Genomic DNA, 25,779 nt, shown 5'->3' with positions numbered 1-25,779 from the left:
CTTTGCTGTGCAAAAGCTTTGAAGTTTCGTTAGGTCCCATTTGTTTATTTTTCTTTTTATTTCCATTACTTTGACGGTGGATCAAAAAATATCTTGCTGTGATTTATGTCAAAGAGTGTTCTTCCTATGTTCTCCTCTAAGATTTTTTTTTTCTTTCTTTTTTTGTGCAGAATGTGGGCCTCTCACTGTTTTGGCCTCTCCCGTCACGGAGCACAGGCTCCGGACACACAGGCTCAGTGGCCATGGCTCATGGGCCTAGCTGCTTCATGGCATGTGGGATCTTCCCAGACCAGGGCACGAACACATGTCCCCTGCATCGGCAGGTGGACTGTCAACCACTGCGCCACCAGGGAAGCCCCTCCTCTAAGAGTTTTATAGTGTCCAGTCTTACATTTAGGTCTCTAATTCATTTTGAGTTTATTTTTGTGTATGGTGTTAGGGAGTGTTCTATTTTCATTCTTTCACATGTAGCTGTCCAATTTTCCCAGCACCACTTATTGAAGAGACTGTCTTTTCTCCATTGTATATCCTTGACTCCTTTGTTATAGAGTAGTTGATCATAGGTGTGTGGGTTTATCTCTGGGCTTTCTATCCTGTTGCATTGATCCATATTTCTGTTTTTGTGCCAATACCATATTGTCTTGATTACTGTAGCTTTGTAGTATAGTCTGAAGTCAGGGAATCTGTTTCCTCCAGCTCTGTTTTTTCCCTTCAAGACTGCTTTGACCATTCAGGGTCTTTTGTGTCTCCATACAGATTTTCAGATTTTTGTTCTAGTTCTATAAAAAATGCCATTGATAATTTGATAGTGATTGCATTGAATTTGTAGATTGCTTTATGTAGCATAGTCATTTTCACAGTATTGATTCTTCCAATCCAGAACATGATATATCTCTCCATCTGTTGCTATCATCTTTAATTTCTTTCATCCGTGTCTTAGAGTTTTCTGCATACAGGTGTTTTATCTACCTAGGTAGGTTTATTCCTAGGTGTTTTATTCTTTTTGTTGCAGTGGTAAATGGGAGTGTTTCCTTAATTTCTCATTCAGATTTTTCATCATTAATGTATAGGAATGCAAGAGATTTCTGTGCATTAATTTTGTATCCTGCTACTTTACCAAATTCATTGATTAGCTCTAGTAGTTTTCTGGTGGCATCTTTAGGATTCTCTATGTATAGTATCATGTCATCTGCAAACAGTTTTACTTCTTCTTTTCCAATTTGTGTTCCTTTTATTTCTTTTTCTTCTCTGATTGCCATGGCTAGGACTTCGAAAACTATGTTGAATAATAGTAGTGAGAGTGGACATCCTTGTCTTGTTCCTGATCTTAGAGCAAATGCTTTCATTTTTTCGTCATTGAAAATGATGATTGTTGTGGGTTTGTCGTATATGACCTTTATTATGTTGAAGTAGGTTCTCTCTGTGCCCACTTTATGGAGAGTTTTTATCATAAATGGGTGTTGAATTTTGTCAAAAGCTTTTTTTGCATCTATTGAGATGATCATATGGTTTTTCTCCTTCAGTTTGTTAATATAGTGTATCACATTGATTGATTTGCGTATATTGAAGAATCTTTGCATCCCTGGGATAAATCCCACTTGATCATGCTGTATGATCCTTTTAATTTGTTGTTGGATTCTGTTTGCTAGTATTTTGTTGAGGATTTTTGCATCTGTATTCATTAATGATATTTCAGTTTCTTCATCTGTAAAATTTTGATATAATAATGCCATGAGTGTTTTGAGAATTAGATTATTTCACATTTGTAGTTAGTATAGAATAGTCTCTAGCACATAGTAATTAATAATATATTGATGTTAGTATTTTCTGAATGCAATATACCGTATTTTTTTAATAAAATTGCCTAACATGAAACACTTCAATAAGTTACATACAACATGTGTGGAATTTGTAATAATTTCTGTAGTAGGTACCTAGGGTAGTCCTTGCATCCTAGGTTAAAGGTGCAATATGAAGAATGTTTTGTTATGTACATGAGTTTAATAATTTGACTCAAGGGGTAAATAAACTAAATGTGATTGTAGTGTGCAGTAAAGTATGTATATAAATCTGATGACAAATATTTTGTTACAGTCAAGGTAGCAGTATTCAAGAAAAAAATGTGAAATAAGTATATGGGATATAAAAACATTACTTTCTGAGAGAACACTGTCTGTAGTTATCATAATAAATCATAATAAAATTTTTTTTATCAAATTTTTCTCAGTGAGCTTTTAATCAAATTCATTTTGAATTTGATTAAATTTGATTAAATTTCAATTTGAATCAAATTCATTAGCTCCAGTTTTTCCATACTTCTTTTTGTTACTGGTATGTGGACCTTAATGTGTGCTTGCAAAAGTATTTTCAAATTGTATGTAATTAGAATCACTTCTTCAGCTGACCATTGCTTTAGCTAACTGGTTATCACTTATTGTTGCTTCTCAGGTTTACATTCCGTCTTACTTCCTTACAGTTCCTCTTTCTCATATTCATCCATTTGTCTCCCTGTCCCTCAGCAAATGTATATTTGTGTATATTTTCCTTTTATTTTTGCATAAGTAGGGTATTTTTTCACAAAGAACTTTTTTTTTTTCAGAAAAAGGAACTTTCAAAATCATGGCAAATATGCTTATTGTTTAGGAACTAGGTTTTTAAGTGCTGACTAATTTTTTTTCTAACACAAAATAGTCATAGATTTGCTTTTTGCTCTTTTGCAAATTCCACAAACATTGAATTCATTGCATCTTTAAGTTCTGCAGCACCAATCTTTGCAAGGCCTGAGCCACTCTATATAAATTATATAAAAAATACTCAGGCTGATAAAAAGGAATTAACTATGAATCATTGCTGATTTTACAAATTTTATCAGCATTTTTATTGGCAATTTGATTTATATTTAACCATTTCATTAATAAAATTTAGAATAAAATTAAACTACTAAATACCTCTTTTTTTTTAAGAAAAATGTTGCAGTTGTTGACCTGAAATAAACAGACTGTCAGATATTTTTCCAGAGATCATTATTAAAAGTAAAATTTACCAGAAATAATTTAAAACATATAGATAGGTTTTTTTAATAGGCAAATACATAATCTGTCAAAATTATCTCCTTCAGCCTTACACTATGTTGAAAAACACTGTGCTAAAAGCTGTGAGAAATTTAAAGATTCCTAAGACATCGCAATCCCTCAAGGGACATACAAATTAGTTGAGAATTTAAAACATGTCACATGGAAAGATTACAAGAAGCAATGCCCAAAGTCAAATAGGCATCTACCCAAGGCACCAATGCCAACTCTATCTATACTTTTATACTGTGAGATTAATTTTTCATGATTAATTATTCTGGGAATTTTGCCTGCCCCTGTCTCCTTATGGCTAAAATTTCTAATCACTGTTTTCTCATGAGCATCCCATAGGTTAAGGGAAAGCAGAAGTTTGCTTATTAAATATTTCACTTATTATTTTTGTCTTAAGAAAACAGTAAGGAGATTATATAGCAGTTGTTTGTATAGCGGGACTCTCACCAAATACTGGAATAGGGAAGCTGATATCTACTGTGCAGTCTACGATAATGTTTGAGAATTCTCTGTGAATTAATTTTTCTAATTTAACCTCTAACAGTTGTTATCATAGATATTGTCAAACTGATTGAGTCTTTTGAAATGTATCATTTGAATATTTTGGATATTTTTGTCTCAGTGAGAGGATACTAACATGATAAATTAAGGCTATGAACTCCAAGTCTGTTTCCAAGTTGATGTACATGGTTTGAGAATTTTTCTGAGGTTGACGGGCTTTCTGTGTACCATCATTGTTACCTAATAATAAGATATCATAAGCAATTGCCTAGAAATTTTACACTCTCTTGGGCCATTCTACAAGTGATTTCTTTCATTCAGTAATTCACAAACCCCATCCCTGTTATGTGCAGAGGAAAAGCACATCCCATCTCCTACAGTGGCTCATTAAAAAAAAAATTTCCCTCCATGAACCTGTGTAGACCAACCCAATGGGACCTCAGTTCTTCAGACTTTTCTCATAATCAATATTTTTTGCTTTTATTCCCTAGGATATTTAACAATAATTGTAGTTTTATGCCCATAGGATTCAATAGAAATCCACATACCTTTCGGAGAAGTTTGCTCCGAGAAGAAACTGCCCACAAAAAATTCCCTATTCTCAGTTAAATGACATTTCCTCTTTATTGCTAAAATTATACCAAATTTTATAAAGTATAAAATATTTTCTCTTAGGTTTGGTTTAGGTTTCAAGTAATTGATACTTAGATTCCTACTTGTACATAATCCATACAAAAACAGCCAACTATTTGATTAATGAAACTAAAAGTTGCACTAAAAATCTAACACATTTTCACAAATCTTAAGTGTCAGTGTTAATAAAAAATTAGTTAATTATGCTTAGAGCAGTAATTATTTTAAAACAACTCTTAAATTGTCTTATTTTGATAACAAAAATAATGTGAATTCATGTAGAAATTTTGGAAAATACAGAAAATATCACAAACGTTAAAAGGAATGTTTTATAAAATCATTACATTTTTTTCTGAAAATGATTTTAATGGATGCATTATAATGCATCCAGAGTAATGCATTTAACTAAAGCCCAATAAGTGATATTTAGGTTATCTTTAGCACATACCTGATTATTACTTTTGCAATCACTGAGTCAAAAGTTGGGCCCATTTTCATTATTAGCATTGCCAAGTTGTCTTTAAAAAAGTATTATCAATTTACTTTCATTAGCAATGGACAACTAACATAAATCCTGACTATCTAGACATAATTCTGGGTTTCCCCTGTCTTTAAACTCATCTGTTTGTCTATTTGTGTCATAATACCACCTGGTTTTAATATTGTGACTTTACTGTATTTTAACTCATAGAAGATTGCATTGTATTTCTTTTACAGGTCTTCCTGGTTCTTTTATCACCCTCATATTGGCAGCTAACTTTTCATATTATTGTTCTGTGTTTCTAAAGAAAATCCCATTATGATCCCCTTGATGTGGGTGACATTAAATTTGTGAATTAATTTAGACATTGGCTGTGTACATCATTGATAACTGTTTACACTATTCAGGTCTTTTTTCCCCTTTAAAGAAGTTTCTTTATTTTCTTCATAAACTTCCTATGAATTTCCTATTCAGTCTATTCTTAGATATTTTATATCTTTTTTGGCTATATTTTGGAAATTATAGGTCCTCTCAGGTCAATTCTGGACTATAAGAGATGCTATGGTTTGTATATATTTATTTTCTAACATATAATCAGATTGGCCCTAGTGTGTTTTCATGTTATTCAGTTTATAATCTTGTGGTTCACTTGTTTATAATCTTATGCAAAGAATAGTGATTTTTGTCCCCATATTTTTAATATTTGTAACTTTTAAGTATGTTAAAATATTTACTTGGCCAAATTTTAAATGGCTTCACTAAAAACTAGGGTTGAAAACGGGCATCCTAGGTTTTTCCCTGATCTTATAGGCAAAGTGTAATGTTTTAACAAACATGATAATGATGATGATGATGGTGATGGTGATCTGATGATTGATTATGGAGACTTTGAGTCTGAATATCCTGTACTTTCTAATTTACTAAATTTTTATTTTGGGGAATACATTTTAAAAATTTAATCAAATGCTGTTGGGCTTATATTAATACAATTTAGGATTTTTTTTCCTCACATTTTATATTTGGCAGAATAAATTATATAAATAACCTTATAGTAATAACATTTCTGCCATTCTAGAGTAAGCACTTCTTTATCATGTTTTATTATTCATTTTAATTTACTGATGAATTCAATTCGCTACTATTTTAGTTTGGATTTATCAATTTATACTTAGTTTGCTTCCATATACAGTTGGAAAAGTTCATTTTTATTTGAAGATTTGTTGAATAGCTTAGAAAATGTACTTTATCATCACGTTAACAGTCAGATTTACACCCAATGTGACAGTACATAAGATGCTATTTATAGCAACCCTTTAATGTACTTGATTACTTTTGTTTTAATTAATTAATTAATTAATTTTTGGCTGCTTTGGGTCTTTGTTGCTGCGCAAGGACTTTCTCTGGTTCCCGCGAGCGGGGGTTACTCTTCGTTGCAGTGCGTGGGCTTCTCATTGTTGTGGCTTCTCTTGTTGCGGAGCACGGGCTCCAGGCACACGGGCTTCAGTAGTTGTGGCACATGGGCTTAGTGGTTGTGGCTTGCAGGCTCTAGAGCGCAGGCTCAGTAGTTGTGGCGCACGGGCTTGGTTGCTCCGCGGCATGTGGGATCTTCCCAGACCAGGGCTCGAACCCGTGTCCCCTGCATTGGCAGGTGCATTCTTAACCACTCTGCCACCAGGGAAGCTCCCTTGATTACTTTTCAAAAAGGAGAATTATGATTTGATTTTATATAAATTAACAAATTAATGTGACATGATTTTCTTTAGGCTCTTATAATTAGCTTTTGGAACTTTTTTTTGGCCTTTGGAACTTATAATTGCTTTGGATGGAAATACAGGTGCAGTTAAAGTCTTTAAAATAATGTAAAATTCAACATGGACATTGAGGGAGGGAGAGGAAGGGAAGAGATGAAAGGAATGAACGAAGTTTATAATAACAGTAAAGTGCAATACCACAAAACTTATCCATTTATATGGTAATGCTAACCTCTGTGCTGGTAAATAATAATAATAATAATAATAATAATAATAACCACAACCAACTTAGAATCTCAGAGAGTAACCAAAACAAAAGATTATTTCTTGTTCACTCCACGCTCAGTGTGGAGGTCAGGTCTTTTTCCCATATTCACTCAGGGACCCTCTGAGAAGGAGCCATCTCAATATATTCTTCAGTGCTCCCTGCAGCAGACACCTTCCCCTGAACCATGCTGGCAGAACATTAGACCAGGACAGTCAGGTGCCCAGACTAACTGCAAGGTACGGTGGGAAATTTAGTGAGCATTGCAACTTTTATCTTAGGTAGAGAAAGAATAAAGAGAAAATAAGGAAGAGACATGGAGAACAGAGGAAAACAAGCTGCCCCAGAAGTCAAAGGGAAAAGACCCTTTAAGGAGAACCAAGGCCATCATCACGTTCTGCTACATGGATTAGAACACGGATAGATAACTACCCAGGGTCTTGGCTATCTGTAACATTTTAGTGATCTGAATGAGACTTGTTTTGATGGAGACAGTAAACCCTGATTAATGTTGATTGAGAATAGAATTAGAGGTAAGACAGTGGTAGCAGTGAATGTATATTTTCTAGGAATTTTGTTGTAATATGGATGGGAAAACCAGGATGATGCTTGGAAGGGCATTTTGATACTTTAAAATATTTAGATATAAAGATCTTAGTATAATTAAATATATCAAGTATATTTATGTATCCTTGAATATTTAAAGGTGTTAAAGATATATATGTCAAGGGGATTCATCTACTGAGATATGAAAAAATGATGTTGCAGGTGAGAAGAGGGTTGTAGTGAGAAGTGAAGTCCTTGGAAAGACCCTAAGGAGTAGGTGGAGAGGTTGGTCTTAAATAGCAAAGTACATGTTTCTTCCTTTGTCACAGGAGAGAAGACAGAAGGTGAAGATGTAGGTAGAGGTTGGATTTGGGTGCAGAAAGATGAGATACTTCTTGTCTGTTTCTGTTCTTCTGTGATGTTTCCAGTTAGGTGATAAGTGAGATTTAGGCTGAAGGAAAGTGGAGATTTCACGAGAAAATGTTTTAGAAATTGGGGAAGTGAATTTACCAGTAATGTGCAGTGTTCATTACAGTTGATTTGACATTTGGCCCAACAAATGGTGAGAAAGACTCTGGAAAAGAATCTTGTTTACAAGGGAGACGTTTTATTGAACTGATTTGCACTTTTGCTGGTTAAGAATCCACATGAAGGCAACAGGGAAGTAAAGGAAAAAGTATAGATTACTGACAAATGGTTTGGAGGTCTTGATACAGCCAGAGAACTGCTGACACGGAAATAGTGGAATACTTGAACTCAACATTTAGGACCTGTTGACCAGAGAGATTTGAAATCAAGATTTATTATGACTAAGCCATTAACTCATTAAGAAAACAAGCATCTTTTAGTGCCTATAATAACTATTTCTGTGTTATGTGAAAGAAATTACAGCAAAAGAACTAGACAGTGAAAGAACACATGAGAACCTTAGCCTCATGAAACTTGCTGTTTCATTAGTGTATTAAGGAACCTATATAGAGACTTCTGAGATTATATCATAACCTATTCCTCCTGACCAGGAGATGAGAAAGTGACATTTAAGCTGGAGCTCTAGAAGAAGTAGGATCTAGAATCATTTAGAAAAATTAGTGGGGATATCAGAACTTTTCAAACAGAAAGGAGATTCTTTTGAGGATGAAAAACAAAGTCAGTGAGCTAGAGGTAATGTGGTGTGAGATATCACCATTATCTGTTGATAAGATTATAGCCTATTCTAGAGAAAACTTCTTGCAAAATTTTCTCTGGTTGAAACATATGATGCTTAATTGCTATAGTCCAATATCTCAAAAATGTTATCCTCATTCATCGCCAACAGTGTAAGAAAACATTAAGTCCAGTATATGCGTAATTTAATTTATGATGTATCAGAATTAGTCCATACATATATGTGTGTGTGTATGCATGTATATGGTAACTTGAAGAATTACACACGCAATACACGTGTATGTATCTAAACACATTAGTCGTGATGTTTTCTTCTTCCTACTATAACCAGACACATTCCCTTGGACTGTGTATCCCTCTTAAAAGACAACAGATTGTATCTAAGTCTCTTCTCCATCTGCATCTCAATGCAATTTTTATTTTCTAGTACAATTAAACATTTTTACTTTTAGTAAAAGCTAGGTAGTTATATTTTAATTTTATATGGATAGGACTGGCAAATAGGTTCTTTTTGTTTGTTTGTTTTTTGGTTACAGGGCCAATTTGCTTTCCTTGTATTTTAGTCATTAGAATATGTTATCTTTCCTTCTAGATTACAATTTCTTTCCATAAGAAATAGACAGTGTCTTGAGAATAGTACCAATGAATAACATTTTTTAAATGACTAAGAACCTAGTGAAAAATCACAGTAATGTATCTTATATATGTCTATTTTCTTTCAAAATTGTACATAACTATTCTATAGGAAGTTTAGAATGTATTCATGTCTTTTCTAGTTAGCATCACAAACCACAAAGATTTGCACCATAAATAAAATAAAGTTTTTAAAATAAGTGCTTTTATCATCTGTTTGTGTCTAGATTATTCAATTTCCATTTTTAGTATTTTTTCCTTATAATTGGAAGTATTCATTAATTTGAGAGGAACTCTAAAGGGTGATTGTTATTTTTGAGTATAATTTAATTAGGGTGAATATATAAATTCTTTCAGACATTTAGTAAATCATTCTCTCACTCCCATAGTCTTTATCTACGTGCCAAAGTGAAGTGGACATTTGGCAAGTGACCAGTTAATTTGATCAATGCAAATGCCAAACAGTATTATGCAGGGGAAAATGTCCTTTGGCAGCTAAAGTCAAGTCTTAATGGACCAAATGGTTTGATGCAACTGCAGGGATAGTTTATCCCTAACCTTAGATGAACTGACCCTATAAAATTCACAGAAAATGGGGGTAGCTGGACATTTGAACACAAGCGTTTTCAACTTTTCTTATTTTACAAGTTGAGATGGACTGGATCCATCTCAACTACATATGCAACAATATGCATATTTTTTCTCAACTACGCATGAAACGCATAATAACCAAGTCCTCTTCTTTCATGATTTGAAGTGAAAAATCTGAAAAAAATTTTTGATTATGATGTATCACCTTACATACTCAATTACCAGATGTTTACTAGAAGCTAACATTTATTATTGATAAGAGGAAACTTGTTCACTGCTTTTTTTAGGCTTAAAATGAGCATTATTTCATATTTACAAGTTGAAGTTAATTTAACAAAATGCCAGATAATTAGTCGTCTGATTTTTGGATGATACGAAACTGATCTTGTACAATTATTAACTGGGGAATAATTACAGCTGTATTTTTGAAGGAGGGAAAATTATTCTGAATAATAAAGTCATAATCAAATCAAAATGAATTCCAAAGATATCGATTTTATAGCATTTCAAGAAAATTTTCCACATAAAGGAATTTAGAAGAAAAGTGCCTTCTTGTATAACAGAACTGCATTTTTTATTGCCTTACTTGTGCATCTGTAAGTGCATTTGTGCCTTTGGAAGAAATATACCATTTTCATGGTGGAAGGAACTCTTTCTTGCAATTGTGTTAGACTGTGTTAGTATCTGTGTGTGTAACACTTGGGCTTATACAGACTGAAATAACCACTAATATATTTCACTTATTTAAAAATTATGAACAGAATTCCATTGAAATTATATTGAGTCTATTGACAATATAGGTAGTTGACAAAGTATTTTCAGAGCATGTATATTTAAGATATGCCATATAAACAGAGCAGATGCAGCAGTATTTAGAGCTCAGAATGCTTTGTATAATGTTTAGTATAGGACATTTTAACCCTGTTCAATTTTGTACATAAAGGGTTATATTTAAAATTTGTTACAGAAGCTTTGCATGAGTGATTTTTATTGAATAGCTATAGCATGAAAATATAAAAAAAAGAGTATAAAAACAATGTCTGTGGCCTAATTTTCAATTACGAACTTGGGAGGATACTTAAAGTTGCAAAAAAAAAAAAAAATCAAAAACATATTTGTAGAATCACTTTTTCCCTCCTGAGACTTAGGCCTGTTCATAAGATGACAAGAACATGTACAAATAAAGGACATTTATCAGGTAGTGATGGCAGATGTTAAAGTCTCTTAAATTTCTGTTTTTAGCATCAAAATTTAAAAAGGGCCAATGAGATGATAGCAACTACCAGTGACACAAGTAAACTTAACATGAATAACAGGAGTTAGAATAAGTTCTCCGTGTAGGAAAGTTACTCGGATTTTCTCCAACTGTGTTTATCATCATATTCTATTTTCATGTATTTTAACTCATCTCATGTATTTAACTCATCTCATTTTTCTAGTAGAATGTGAGCTCCCTTGGCCAGGAATATGTTACACATGTAACATAGGGCTCACTACATTTTCAAAAGTTATCAGTTGGTTCTCTGTGAGCCACCCAAACGTTCCAGGTTCTGGGCAACTGGCACTTACTATTTGTGTCGACAGGCAGCACCAGGTTCCAATTGCCAGACACCTCTAAGTAGAGCAGGAGGAAGGGCTGTCCCTTGACTGGAGGACACATCCAAACAGTGTTTCTAGCTCTGGAGGTTTTCCTTGACGTGTGGGACCCATGCCTTTTTATCTGTTGTGAATCCAACCTTTCCAACTTGCTGTTTCCCTGAGAAACTCCATTCCTTAACCCACGCAATACCACATTGTTGAATTCATGACTCATGATGGCAACCACAAAGGGACCCACTTTGTACAAGAGGCAACCCTTGGAAATTAGGTATGGGGATACTTACTTTTAGTTTTAGATGAACTAACTTATTTGTTTTTCTAATTTGATTTTAATGTTTTACCTCACTTTGGCTTCTAATGCTTCTCTTTTGTAAACACCAACACAACGAGAAGAGAGAAGCAATTCAGTTATTCCACACTGAAGCATTTATTTGTGTGCCTTAATTTATCACTCATTAAACTGGTTTATATTTCCGGACTCCCTATGAGGTCACCTTAATGCGCCAATTAACGTTAACCTATAGGGTAGTTTTGATAACTTCATATAGGTAACAGATAATGATTTCTGGTTATAGAGGCGATCTGGAGGATTAAATGTTAATAAATGCTATGAATAGGTGTTTAATTCCTGAGTTCTGAGACAATGTGAGGTTGTGAATAAAATATGCTCAATCTTTCTCAGATCAAATTGGAAAACTGAGTTAGCTTTGGGGTTCTAGATCTAAGGACTCCCTATGAGGTCACCTTAATGCGCCAATTAACGTTAACCTATAGGGTAGTTTTGATAACTTTGAAATAACTTTGGTTATTTCAACAGAAAGTAAAAGTCACAATCTGTACACCTGTGATCTCTCATCTTGTTCCCAAAGCAAATACTCTGTCGAAAATGATGGTCCACTTGTATTCCAGGAAAGAGTAACATTTTAGAGGTTAATATTTATTTAATAACAAGTTATACAATATTTTTAGGAATGCAATAAAAAAAAACCCTTTTCAGTCTTTTCTACATCAACAGTTCATCTTTCAACTTGATATACTCCTTTTGAAACATCATCCACATGTAATATTATACATTGCAGGCGCTGAAAAAGATACAGAAATGAGTTAAGAGGAAACCACTTCCTTCTTACAACATGCACCTTGTATCTCGGAGGGCGCGTCCAGTAGATGGAAAATGCTCTGTTAAATCCCCTCCATTTGTAGACCTCAGGGTCGAAGCTTCTGCGTTTCCGCAGTTTGGCATCAGGCCAGGCGGCAGGCAGTGAGGATGGGATATTCTGCTCACTCCTCCCTACGTTGCCCCACCACCACCACCACCCCCGCCCCAACTAGATAGGCTTCCTTCTACTTCTCAGGGCTGGAAGAGAGAACAGAGGACGGAGCAGTCCTATGAATTGGAGTGGTTTCAGGCACGGTGCTCCAGGCCAGCCCCTTCTGCCGCAGTGCGTCTTCAGTCAGCCCCTGACCCACCATCACCCTGAGCTCTCCCACAGTCCACTCCATGTGGGATTCTTCTGTTGGTGTCATCTCACCCACCTGACTGGTCCTTTAAAGTGGGGGACTTTTTTTAAAATGATGCAAGTCCAGCTCTTCTCTGCAGGGGCCACTCAGACTCACCCCAAACATTTACGCCTTCCTGTTCCAAGAAATTCTGAAAGTGCAGGCAATTGCCAGGGAAGCACCACCTCCCTGCTCTATAGCAACAGGCTGCTTATACTTTTTCTAGTATGAATGAGGAATCAGTCTGTCCCCCAAACACCACGTGACATTTTTAAGATTTTTCTCTGGAAAAATTGATTTGTCTTCATGTGGGGCAGGTAACTCCATTCCATTTTCCAGGACAGAGGAGAGAAACTGCCCCTGGGCTCAGATAACAGGCCTTCCCAGGGTCTCTCTGTCCACCTATGATCTGCCCATTACACACTCTCCAGGTGGGCAGGGCCTAGTGGGTGCAGGACCAGGTTTCTACCACACTTTTATTTTTCTTTCTGCCCATTTGTTTTAGAAGGAGAGGAGCTTAAGAAGCCTTTGTTCTCAGTGTTGAGGTCTTACGTAATACTGGACAAAAGTAAAAACCCTATTTCATGTATGTCTTGTTACTGTGTGTTTGTGTGGTGTATACATACATACATACATAATTGGAGTCATGTACATAAAATTGTGCCTTATGCTTTGCTATTCCACATTATATAGCCTCATTATTGTTGCATCATCAAAATTCTTCGCACATAATTTAAGGGCTTATAATATTACCATATAAGGATTAATTATAATTTATTCAATAAGGGTCTGATCATATAGATTACTTTCTAACATATTGTTATATGTAATGCAGAGTGACTATTTTTGAACATAAAACTTTTATTCATATATATATTCATATATATATACACAAATGTATGTGTATATAAACTTCCATTCATATATATATATATACACACATATATGTATACATATATATGTAGTATTTTCCTAGAATAATTTTCTTGTTATAAAATCTAGGACAGAGTTAAGAACTGTTGATATATTTTCATAAATTATCTTAATGTCCTGAAAATTTACATTTTCCTTCAGCGGTATATGAGAGTGTATTTCTTACCATTTCTATATCGATATCCTTATTAATATTTTTTCATTTCTTGGATTATTGTATTTCCTCTTCTGAGAATTTTCTCTATCTTTCTCTTAATCTCTGGATTATTTCCTATTAATTTTGATGAACACTCACTGTGGTTTTATTTCTACCAGCCTTTCTGATCACTTCCTTTTTCTTGCCTTTATTGACACTTCTGCTCTTTCTTTTCCACGAATGGAAGTAGGAATTGTTTGGCTATTGAGTCTGTCAAACTCCACACACAAGTCTATGTATTTTATTTAAATTATTTATTTCCCTAGAATTATGAGCAAAAGCAATACCCTTATCTGTCAGGAGAGTTTGCTGTATGCAGAACCACTTTCATGTAAAAGGGCTGCACAGAGGACCTGGAGAAACCCTGATTTATCAAATGAAATGAAATATTTTCCACAGAAAAGTATTTTCTCTGAACATTTGTAGCTTTGTACAATTACAGGGCTCTTCTCAGTGTGGGTAGAGAGAAGGTTGGAAAGTTTGGTTATAAAGCATTACTTAGGTAAGTGTGAATGGCTTTAAGAAAAAACTACGTGGGAGTGATGCATTCCCCACTGAGTGTGAGTCAGTGATCTCTCTATTCCCCCCATGGGGGCCTGGAAAATAGAAAAAGAACTTCTGGTTCCATCTACAATTTTGGTGACTAACAATTCAGGGTTTAACTTAATATTTGTATGTTCTCTGGAGACAAAGGATGCTGTATGAGTACTAAATTGTACTTGCAACTTATGGTTTAGCCATAGGGTTAATAGCCATATTTGAAATTCTTTAGAAATCTTTAAATATCACACAGAGTCAGGATATGTATTATAATAACTATTTTAATGTATTGCCAACTATTACAAAACTTTATTATGTGTAGATTGAATTGGTGATGAATGCTTGCTGTTAAAAGAAAATGAGTGTAAAGAGACTCTTCCTTTTCCTGTGCACAGTACAATCCAGCCTGCATACAGTCTAGAATCATAAATACATTTTGTTGTTTGCTTCACCAATCAGTAAGACATATTGTAAGTATATTCATTTATTCATACATTCATTTATCATTTGTTGAGCACCTTCAGTGTCTAGGCACTATTTAACACACTACAGATAATTGATGAACTATACAGTTAAAAGAAAAAGACCAAAAAAAGCTCTGTCCCTATAACCCTGATGGTGTATCTGAGAGACAGACATCTTTTTTGTAAAATGAGTCAATTTAAAAATGACTAAAAGCCTAGTAACCTTTGATATGCACTGAAACTGCCAGTGAATTAGTCAATCAAAATGTTTTTTAAGCATGCCAGTTGATGTAACCTAATATTATTGTGCTAGACTATTAGTAAGGATAGAGCGCTACAACAAACTCCGGATCTCTGCAGCTGGTACAAGTTTATTTTTTGCTCATTTCTTAATCCAGTGAAGCCAGGAGGCTCTCCTTGGTGTTTTTTCTCCATGTGGTGACTCAGGGATCTGTAACTGTCAGCTTTTAGCTTCATCATCTTGTAGCCCTTCAGTTCTAGGTACTTAGGTAAGGAAGTGGGACATCATGGAAGTTCCCATGGGATATCTCCTTGCTAGAGCTAGAAGAGATATAAACCAGTTCCTTCCACATTCCATCAGGCAGACTTTAGTCTCAGTGTCCCATTGAAAGGCAAGGCTTAACAAAACTACTCCTATTTTATTAATCTGATATAAATACCAATTCATTTCCCATTTTGTATATTTTCAAGGTGCTCTTTTTAAAATTTTCTTTAGGCTAGTTCATAGATTTTCTATACTATTCTGCTTGTTTATAGACCAATAGACCAATTCTTCATCAATTCATTTTTTTGTACTTGTATCAATAGATTATTTTTATCCTTAATAATTCATTCCTTCAATTTTCCTCAGATAATATTGGTATGCTTTATCCAACAGTTTGAATTGATTGCTTGCCTTATACAAAGATATATATATCTTTATATATATCTTTTTGTAGTTAAATTGAGAACATATCTTTTCTGCTAGCAACAGCTTTATCTCTCTAAAGTTTGCATTGTATATTCATTATTTCCAAAATTTTACAATTAGAGCTCCAGTTTTCTATGGACCTGACACTTAATTAATTTTCACATTTCCACATAACTCTAAATTGTTTCTACTCTACAGATATAGGTGCATTAAATATATATTGACTAGTAGGATAAAGGAATCTTAAGTAAATGCACAAACAGGTATAAATTTCAACATGCAATAAAGACTATAAAGGAAATGAACAGGTATCTGAATAATAATTAAAAATAATACTGTGAATCATTATTCACATTTGGGTAATCAAGAAAGCATCTCAGAGGAAATCCTATTTAAACTGGGACCTGAATGTAAATTAGGAGTCACATGAGTGTAGAGTTGCAAAAGCTCTTTGTAGGCGAAAGGAAAAGCATGTCCGAATACTTTGAGACAGGAAAGGATTTGATGAATCAAAGAACTGTAGAAAGATAACTTCCTAGAGAACATCCTGAGTTCTTTCATCAAGAATATGTGGATGGAAAATCCTGCCTCTGCCTAAAACTAAAATTGATTTTGGGGCTTCCCTGGTGGTGCAGGGGTTGGGAGTCCGCCTACCAATGCAGGGGACGCGGGTTCGTGCCCCGGTCTGGGAAGATCCCGCATGCCGCGGAGCGGCTGGGCCCGTGAGCCATGGCCGCTGAGCCTGCGCGTCCGGAGCCTGTGCTCCTCAAAAAAAAAAAAAAAAAAAAAAAAAAAAAATTGATCTTGCCCTGCCTCTCGCATATTAGTTTAGCTGGGCTTAGAATTCTAGGTTACTCAGCAATTGAAGACATTACTGTATTTAATAAGGCTTCTTGTTGTTGCTGATTATAAGTTTACTATTAGTTCCTCTCTTTATACGTTTTTATTTCCCACAATCCGTCTGCGCTGTAATAATATCTCTTGGCCTTTGTTGTTTCTCAGTTTGTTTACAAGTTGTCTGACTTTTACTATATATTTTTATTCTCAATATTTTGTGCAATTTTTTTGCATTTTTTTTCCCGAAAACACAACATTGAGAGGTCGCCTTATCAACACAAAGGCAAAGTTTCACTTGGAGAAAACCACTTTTATCCTTGCTCGTTCCCTTCCTACTTCCTTTCCAGCAAGATTCAGCAGATATTTTGGGATTATAATACATCAAGCTTAAGGACAAAGACCACGTATGAGCTAAGGGTGACAAAGCAGAAAGATAAAAAGAACCCAGTCCGTGGTGGCATTTGCTGAGATGCTCTATCTACTCTGGATTACTGACATTTCACCTTATTATTGCATTTGATAACTAACTAACCTAGCCAGTTTTTCTACCTATCCTGTTATGTTTAATTAATGTATCACAAATGACTTATACATATTGTGCCTTTTGAAGGTTACAATTCTATGAAATTGCTATTGTATGCATTTTACAGATGAGGAAAGTAGGACTTAATTTAAAGTTAATGAAGCTTTTTTATATTTTCTAAAAAACTTGAATATTATTGGGAATATTGACATAACTGATTATATGAGAGATTAGTAGATGCTCAACAAACTTTTTTTTGGTCAATTGCTTATGTATCTATGGTACTGAATAAGCACAAATGGCATTGAATAAACACAAACTCCAATGTGTGATATTCAGTCTATGGGCCTCACACACACATACACACACACACACAATATAAGTGCCACAATGTAGCCACAATATTGTGGCTTTGCATCCTTTTTGCACATTTCTTTCTTAGTAAAGTTTCCATCATCTATTTTCCATCCATGGTGTTTGTACTACGATATTTAATTCTATAGGATAGATCTCCCCAGGTGACAGCCATGGGACATGATGGCATTTGTGCTACCTGGGTAGCATATTCTGAGACAGATATCAAAATGTAGGAAGTTTATTAGGGAGTACAACACCCATGGGGAAAGAGGCCAGGCAGCAAAGGGCAGAGGGAGAAGTAGGACTGGGGAGAAGTGATGATAGTAATACCTCTGAAGCTGGCATAGATCTCTGGAGCTGTCCCAAATTGAGGTGAGAAGAGCAGTTCCTTCATACTTCTAAAATGACCAGGCTGCCCCAGGAAGGGGGTGTGGAGTTAGAAAGGAGGCTGTTTTTTGTTTTGGGGGTGTTTTTAAATGTTTATTTATTTGGTCGTGCAGGGTCTTAGTTGCAGCAGGTGGGCTCCTTAGTTGTGGCATGCGAACTCTTAGTTGCAGCACACATGTGGGATCTAGTTCCCTGACCAGGGATCAAACCCAGGCCCTCTGCATTGGGAGTGCAGAGTCTTATCCATTGCGCCACCAGGGAAGTCCCAGGAAGGAGGCTCCTTATAGCCAAGGGGAAAGGGCTGTGATCAGATATTTCCAGCAACTGGTGAAATACATCCTCTCATCCTGAAGGAGAACCTGGAGGGCACAGGACAGCATCCCCTCACAACATGTCCTCCCTGCTTATCATCCACCTTTCATAAATAGTTCCCTATCTTATTAGCTCATTGGATTATCTCTTAGTATTTGTCACAGTGGGAAAATTTGCTTGTTTAATTGTCTTTAATCTGTTACCTCTACTATGTTCTAATGTCTGTGAGGTTAAAAATTGTGTCTGCCTTGTTTGCTTTTATATATAGAATGTAGAAGCCAGTCTGCATGGCACATAGTAGACACTCAGTAAATGCTCCTTGAATCACTGATAATGTGTCAAGTCTACAATGAGCACTAAAATCACTCTATACTTAACATATAAGATATTAAATGAACCCTCTGAAGATGCCACTTAAGACCACAGAAATGTTCTCATTTTAAAGCTATTATCTGACACCAAGTATCATAAATGTTTATGAATAACCCTGAATTCTGTAGAAATATACGTTCCTTTGATTTCTGTATTTCTTGAGGTCAGAATTGAAGATACAGAGACTGACATTTATCCTTATAAGTAGGTGGTACAAGATATTTTTCTAATGCACTTAATTTGGATGAGCTTGTGAGTTCTTTATTCAAGTAGATGGATTTGATTGTAATAACCACCCAATGTGCCTGAGTCAACTTTTGAGAAGAGAAAATCTGCCCTTGTTGATAGCATTATTACTCACAGCTGGAGTCTAACAAGGCTATCAACAGACTATGAGCTATTTATTTCCAATTTTATGTGTTTCTCTTTATTAAATATAGTTGACTCATATTATACTGAGAATTTCAGGTTCTCTACATAACAGTACAGTATTGTTATGCATTTTTGAAATTACAGATGCCGAAATTTCTAATTTTCTATGGATTTTTTTAAAAATTGAACAAATAACATATATAATAATACTTTAATACTTTAAAATTTTCTGTATGTCATTTTGCTTTTCCTTCAAATTGATGCATATAAACTTATTTGATTCATTTTTAACCAGCGTTTCATTGTGTCATTTAAAATTATAAGAAAATGTATTTTAGTTCTGGCAGCTTTTGGCACAATCAAAATCAGTTAAGGTTCTGTACTTCATGTATCGGCTACAATATTAATTCTAGGTAGAAAGCAATATTCTTACAAGAGCATAAACTAATGCATGATTCCATAAGCCATATACAGAATTTAAAACCTGCTGTCAAATTCTTCACATCACTAGAAACAGAGTCAATCTATTTGAGGAACTAATGTTATTCTATCAGAAATATCCACATACAAACACATTGTATATGCTTATTTTCTATATCGATTCAACATTATTATTCATATCAACTTATAAAAGGATTGTGAATTATATTTACTGTTCAGTTTTATAGCTTTGGATTTATAGAGGATTACATACTGACAAATACTCTCTAGTACTGTATATTTTTATATGTTTAACTTCTATTCAGATTTTTCTCTGCCAAAATAAAGTATATCACATCATGGTTTTATGTATTTCTACCATTAAAAATATATTAGAATAAGCTTGCTCTAAAAATCCATATGGATCTTTATTATTGACTTATCCTCTTTTTATATGCAAATTATTAACTCTTTAAATGAACATCTATTTGGATGCCTTCCAACTGGAGGTCTGTAAGTAAGCTACAGGGGAAATTGAGATTTCAGATAAAAGAATCAAACAAAACATATACAGGGGATTATGGTTTGTGATCCTAAGTGTCTTTACTCTAACATGTATTCAAAGAAAGAACTGGGGGTGGGGGGAACCTCATCACAAGAATAACAAAAAAAGTGAATCTGTAGTAGGAAAGATCATAGCTTTGAGAATTAAGGAAGAAATCCATCTCTCTCCTGAAAGTAAAATGGGGGTGTTGATGAACTAATGGATTAAAATATCAAAGAACCTGTGAAGTCTTAGAAGATAAGGCCTGCTTATCTTCTTAACAAGGTTAAAGCCAGCTGGGATATTGTTTTGAAACAATGAAAAAAGGAGGAGTAATTTACAGCTAGTTTGGCCATAAGCAATGTGTATAGCTTCTCAGAGACTGAATGGGGAAAATAGAAAAGACAAGAGAGAGAAGGTATGTGAAGAGTTCAGTGATAGTAGGTACTTGGCTAATACTAATCTCTTTCACCCTAAACTGATTTTTTAAAAATATCCTTACTAATGAAATAATTTTTTTCTCCTATGTTGAAATCTACTTTTCATCTTTTTATAATAGAAAGTAAAATGTATCCTACGAACATAATTAAAATACATTTGGCTATAGATATATTTTGATAGATTTTCTCATAACGAAATGTGCCCAAGGCCAGGCCAGGTCTTCAGACCTCAGTTGTAAGCATGATTCTCCTATTGGCCCAGACTGTTGTATCAGTACCTCCAGGCATACCTCTTCCTTGTATATTTTTAAGTGCTTAAAAATCCTAGATCACCTCCTCTCACCCAAGGAGACGGCTCATATTTCATTGCTCGGTCAGGTTCCATCTACCTTCCTAAAACATTTACTGGCAAGAGTAAAGTTTACTACAGTTGGCATATACTAGTGGTCCTCAGACTTTATGTTGAATAAAACATCTGGAGGGCTTGTTAAACCCAAGGTTGCTGGGCCTCAACTCCTGAGCTTCTGATTCAATGGATCTTGGATGGAGTTGTCAGTGTATGCTGATGCTGCAGGCTTGGGGACCACTCACAGAGAACAGACGTTGGCTAACGCATATCCACCTCCTGGGCCTGAGAATAAGGTGGCCTTCCCTGAGTAAATGGCCATGCAGTAGAGCATGAATGCTAGAGGTCTGCCTACAAGGATGACACATGCTTGGGATGGAATTGGTACTGACAAACAGCAATGATTTTCCTTCCCTCCTCCCTCCCTCCCTCTCTGCCTCCTTTCCTATTTGCACATCTCAAAGGTTCTTTTTGTTTACTTAGCTCCATTTAAACCAATCTAAGTGAATTGTACAAGCCTAAAGTCAAAGCATTGACTGTCTGAGGAATAATTTTACTAAATCACAAAGGTTTTTTTTTTTTTTTTTTTTTTTTTTTTGGCGGTACGCGGGCCTCTCACTGTTGTGGCCTCTCCCGTTGCGGAGCACAGGCACCGGACGCGCAGGCTCAGCGGCCATGGCTCACGGGCCCAGCTGCTCCGCGGCATGTGGGATCTTCCCGGACCGGGGCACGAACCCTTGTCCCCTGCATCAGCAGGCGGACTCTCAACCACTGCGTCACCAGGGAAGCCCCACAAAGGTTTTTTAGGTAGTTGCATAATTCCTGAGGAAAAGCCATCATTTTACAGATTTGCTATATTATCTTCCATTAAGCTCTGCATTACTTTTGTGGCAAATTCTTTGTTTGCCAGATCAAGAAAATCTTTCATTAAATGCTCCATTGTCATTCCAAATAATAGAATTGTGTTCCCTACTGCATATCTTTCTGTGAAAGCGGAAGGTATATAATTTGGCATTGGAAAATTGTACTCTGAAGAGAAGAAAGGAGAAATCTGTTTGCATTTTAAATGTGGTTTGTGATGTAATTTGATAAAACACTGCCATGAAGCTGTAAACTGCACTGTTACTGTGGGGCAAGGGAAGGGACCATGAGCCTGTCCCATCAACAGGGGTCTAGCTGCCTGCCAAAGTTTGCCTGTTCCCAGCTGCCCTTCGGCATTGCTCAGGTTTAAATACCAATGGGTGTGATTCTGACTCTTATGGGGGCCAGGGTTTTCAGAACAGCAGCAAGATTCCAGGAATCTCTCAGTTATTTGATAGATTGCCATGGAGGCGTGGTGGGCGGCTGGTGGGCATGGGAGACCTCCTCTGCCTTTTCCTCCTCCGCCTTTTCCTCCTCCTGGCTTCCTGAGAGTGGTCAGCAATTGCTCCCAGGTCCTGCGCTCTAGTCCACACCCTCTTCTCACATTTGCAGGACATCTACCTGTTTGGTTGGAGTTCTGTGTCTCATAGAGACCAAGAGGCTGCCAGTAATCAATGGTGTCATATCAAAATTCACTTTAGGGCTTCCCTGGTGGCGCAGTGGTTAAGAATCCGCCTGCCAATACGGGAGACACAGGTTTGATCCCGGGTCCGGGAAGATCCCACGTGCCGTGGAGCAATTAAGCCTGTGCGCCACGACTACTGAGCCTGTGCCCTAGAGCCTTCGAGCCACAGCTACTGAAGCTCACGCACCTGGAGCCCGTGCTCCACAACAAAAGAAGCCACTGCAATGAGAAGCCGCGCATAGCAACAAAGACCCAACGCAGCCATAAATAAATAAATAAATAAATTTAAAAAAAATTCACTTTACATCAGCTTTTATTTTTATGCTTCACACTGTTTTGCATTTTGCTTTACTTAATAGAATATTGAGAGATATCATATCATTATACAAAAGGTTGCCATATTTAAGCATTAAAAAGCTTAATGGCTTTTTATTTAATCAGCTCCATATGATGATATTATGACGATGATCTTCATTTCCAATCATTCACTATTAACATAAAAATAACACTGTGCTACATGTCCACATACATACAGCATTTCACACAACTGTGTGTGTATCTGTAGAACACAGCCCTGGAAGTAGAATGGCTGGGTTGGAGATTTAATGCATTTTTCATGTTAAATAGTTTTGTCAACATTTTCCATGAATGAATCTCAGTTTCTTCACATTTTACCAACAGATTATTTTATCACACATAATCTTGCCAGTCTGAAGACATGAGGAATAGCATCTTGATATATTTCTTTTCATTATACTTTTATTTTTGATGATTGTAGATTTATATGCAGCTGTAAGAAATAATACAGAGAGATCTATGTACCTTTTCCCCAAATTTCCACCAGTGGTATCATCTTTCAAAACTATGGTAGGGTATCAAAACCAGAATATTGACATCAATACAGTCAAAACACAGAACTGGGCTTCCCTGGTGGTGCAGTGGTTGCGAGTCCGCCTGCTGATGCAGGGGACACGGGTTCGTGCCCCGGTCTGGGAAGATCCCACATGCCGCAGAGCGGCTGGGCTCGTGAGCCATGGCCGGTGAGCCTGCGCGTCCGGGAGCCTGTGCTCCACAATGGGAGAGGCCACAACAGTGAGAGGCCCGCGTACCGCAAGAAAAAAAAAACAAAAATCACAGAACTTTTCATCAAGAAAAGGATCCCTGATCTGCCCTTAGCCACACCCACTTCTCTCCCCTCATCCCTACCCTTGATCCCTAGCAACCATTTCTATAATTTTGTCATGTCAATGTGTTACAGAAATTGGAAAGGTTTTTCCTGAGTTTTGGGTGAAGATGAAGAGCTTTCAATGTTTAACAGATATTCTGTATGCTTTTCTGTGAACTCTCTCCTTCCATATTTTATATCAAGTCAATTTGTACAGACTTGATATAACTTCATATAGTAAGAGACTTGTCCCTTGTTACAACATTTTCTGTGTAGGACAAACTATTTGCTATACACAAATTGTATAATTATTGTGATTAAATTTATTCTTCTGTGATCTCATAATCATACTTAGAAAGCCTTTCCCTATTTGGTAATTGAAAAAAAGTATTTACATTTGTCTTCCAGTGTTTTCCAATGCTTTATGACTTTTTTCTTTTTTTTTTACTAGTAAATCTGATTCTTTTTTTATTGTTCTTATTAGTAACAGTAGTAGTATAAGATGTGAGTAAAGATCCCATCTCCAGTTGTCTACCTGGTTGTCCTAAAAAAATTTAACTATGCGTTTTTAACTAGTAAGTATTATGACAGTATTTTTCAGGAAATTAAAAAAATATCCTAGGACTTTCTTAAAGTATTATAACATCATGAGGAATTAGAGGTTATTTTTTTTTCTTCATAGTTTTAATAAAGATGATTTCAACAATGACAGTACTGTTAATTTTACACAGCAAATTTTAGCAAAAAATTAGAAACTACATTAATTATAATCTGAGGCCAATTAATGTAACCTGTCAATTCATCTCTTGTAGAATGTTGATTATAACAAGATTAACTGGAGATCCAGTCACTTCATGGTGGATTCACTCTGGATTTTCCCCAGGGTCAGCCCCTTCAGGTCTCTGAGCCAGATTCATGTGGTTTCAGGAGGGTGCCATTCATGGCATGAGTACAGCAGCACAAAACCTTTTTTTTAAGAAAAATAATTAAAAGCAGAGTCTGCTAACTTTTAATACTTAGGCTGATTTACCAGATGAACAGTTCTTCTTGTACTTATTTTTATTATATGTTATTCTTCATTTATGGATATGAGATTCCTCTTTTGGAAAGCATACATAAAAACTAAATTTGCATAACATGAAAAATGGGTCATTCCCTCAAGCACATAAAGAGTTGCACTGTATTTTAGCCACACAGAAATACACCTTCCACCTATAGTTATATGCAAATCATAATATTTAATTGCAGAAATGTTGAGTTCCAGATGAAAAGATGCCTAATCTGAATTCTTCCTAAAGTGCTTTTCTATTTTTTCCAAACAAGTTGCCATTCTTCTGACTTTATCAGAGTAAACTATAAATAATAGAATCCCTGTTTTCTTTTAAAAGGAACTGTTGGACCTTCAACATGCCTATCATAAACTAAGCAGGCAGCACCAGGCAAAGACGGCAGAAGTGACCCACGTCAACAATCTCATGGATCAAAACGAGGCCGAAGTGAAGAAACTTAGATTTCAAGTAGAAGAACTAAAATGGGGGCTCAACCAAAAAGAAAATAAGGTACAAGTGGAACATATGTCACATAGATTCAAAGTTGCATTTCATAGCATAGAAAAAAGCATTTTCTTTTTTATTAGCATATGGCATTGCTTGAGGCAAAAACTTCCCATTTTTAAAAATTAAAATCAAAAAAGTGTAAGTGTAAGGAGAGGAAACTATTATGTAAACAACATGCTCATTTTTGTGGTGTTAGTAGTGCATTTTTTACGTGTGCCCTATCGCTTCAGTTATGTTTTAGCTTGGTCGTGTGGGGAGGCATGCTACCATAAGTATCATTAAAACTTGGTGTTGGGCTTCCCCGGTGGCACAGTGGTTGAGAGTCCACCTGCCGATGCAGGAGACACGGGTTCGTGCCCCGGTCCGCGAAGATCCCACATGCCGCGGAGCGGCTGGGCCCGTGAGCCATGGCTGCTGAGCCTGGGCGTCCGGAGCCTGTGCTCCGCAATGGGAGAGGCCACAACAGTGAGAGGCCCGCGTACCGCAAAAAAAAAAAAAAAAAAAAAAAACAACTTGGTGTTTTCAGTTTTAAGCTTTAATTCTATATATTATAGAAACATGATGTATGTTGTGATTACATGTTATGGTATATATATTCTCCCCACTGCTCTCTGATGTTTAAAGAATGTAGGCATCTTGTTTTGTCGTGAAATGTCAACTTGCTAATGGTTTATGGCATGTTTAAGAATGGGATACCTTGGGCTTCCCTGGTGGCGCAGGTTGAGAGTCCACCTGCCGATGCAGGGGACACGGGTTCCTGCCCCGGGCCGGGAAGATCCCACATGCCATGG

At 35.9% G+C, this 25,779-nt stretch overlaps 1 protein-coding gene across 1 annotated transcript in view; it reads left to right on the top strand.

The window, feature by feature from the left end:
- The window catches only part of CCDC102B (coiled-coil domain containing 102B), a 187,596-nt gene that overhangs the window by 135,318 nt on the left and 26,499 nt on the right, over window positions 1-25,779 (top strand). Inside the window, exon 6 of the mRNA XM_007460867.1 lies at window positions 24,821-24,991. Within this exon, the coding sequence (XP_007460929.1) occupies window positions 24,821-24,991 (171 nt within the window). The remainder of the gene's footprint in view (window positions 1-24,820; window positions 24,992-25,779) is intronic.

The sequence above is a fragment of the Lipotes vexillifer genome, unplaced genomic scaffold (assembly GCF_000442215.2).
Source record: "Lipotes vexillifer unplaced genomic scaffold, Lipotes_vexillifer_v1.1 scaffold564, whole genome shotgun sequence".
In the NCBI taxonomy this organism is placed as follows: Eukaryota; Metazoa; Chordata; class Mammalia; order Artiodactyla; family Lipotidae; genus Lipotes; species Lipotes vexillifer.
This window is presented reverse-complemented; position numbering and strand designations above follow the sequence as displayed.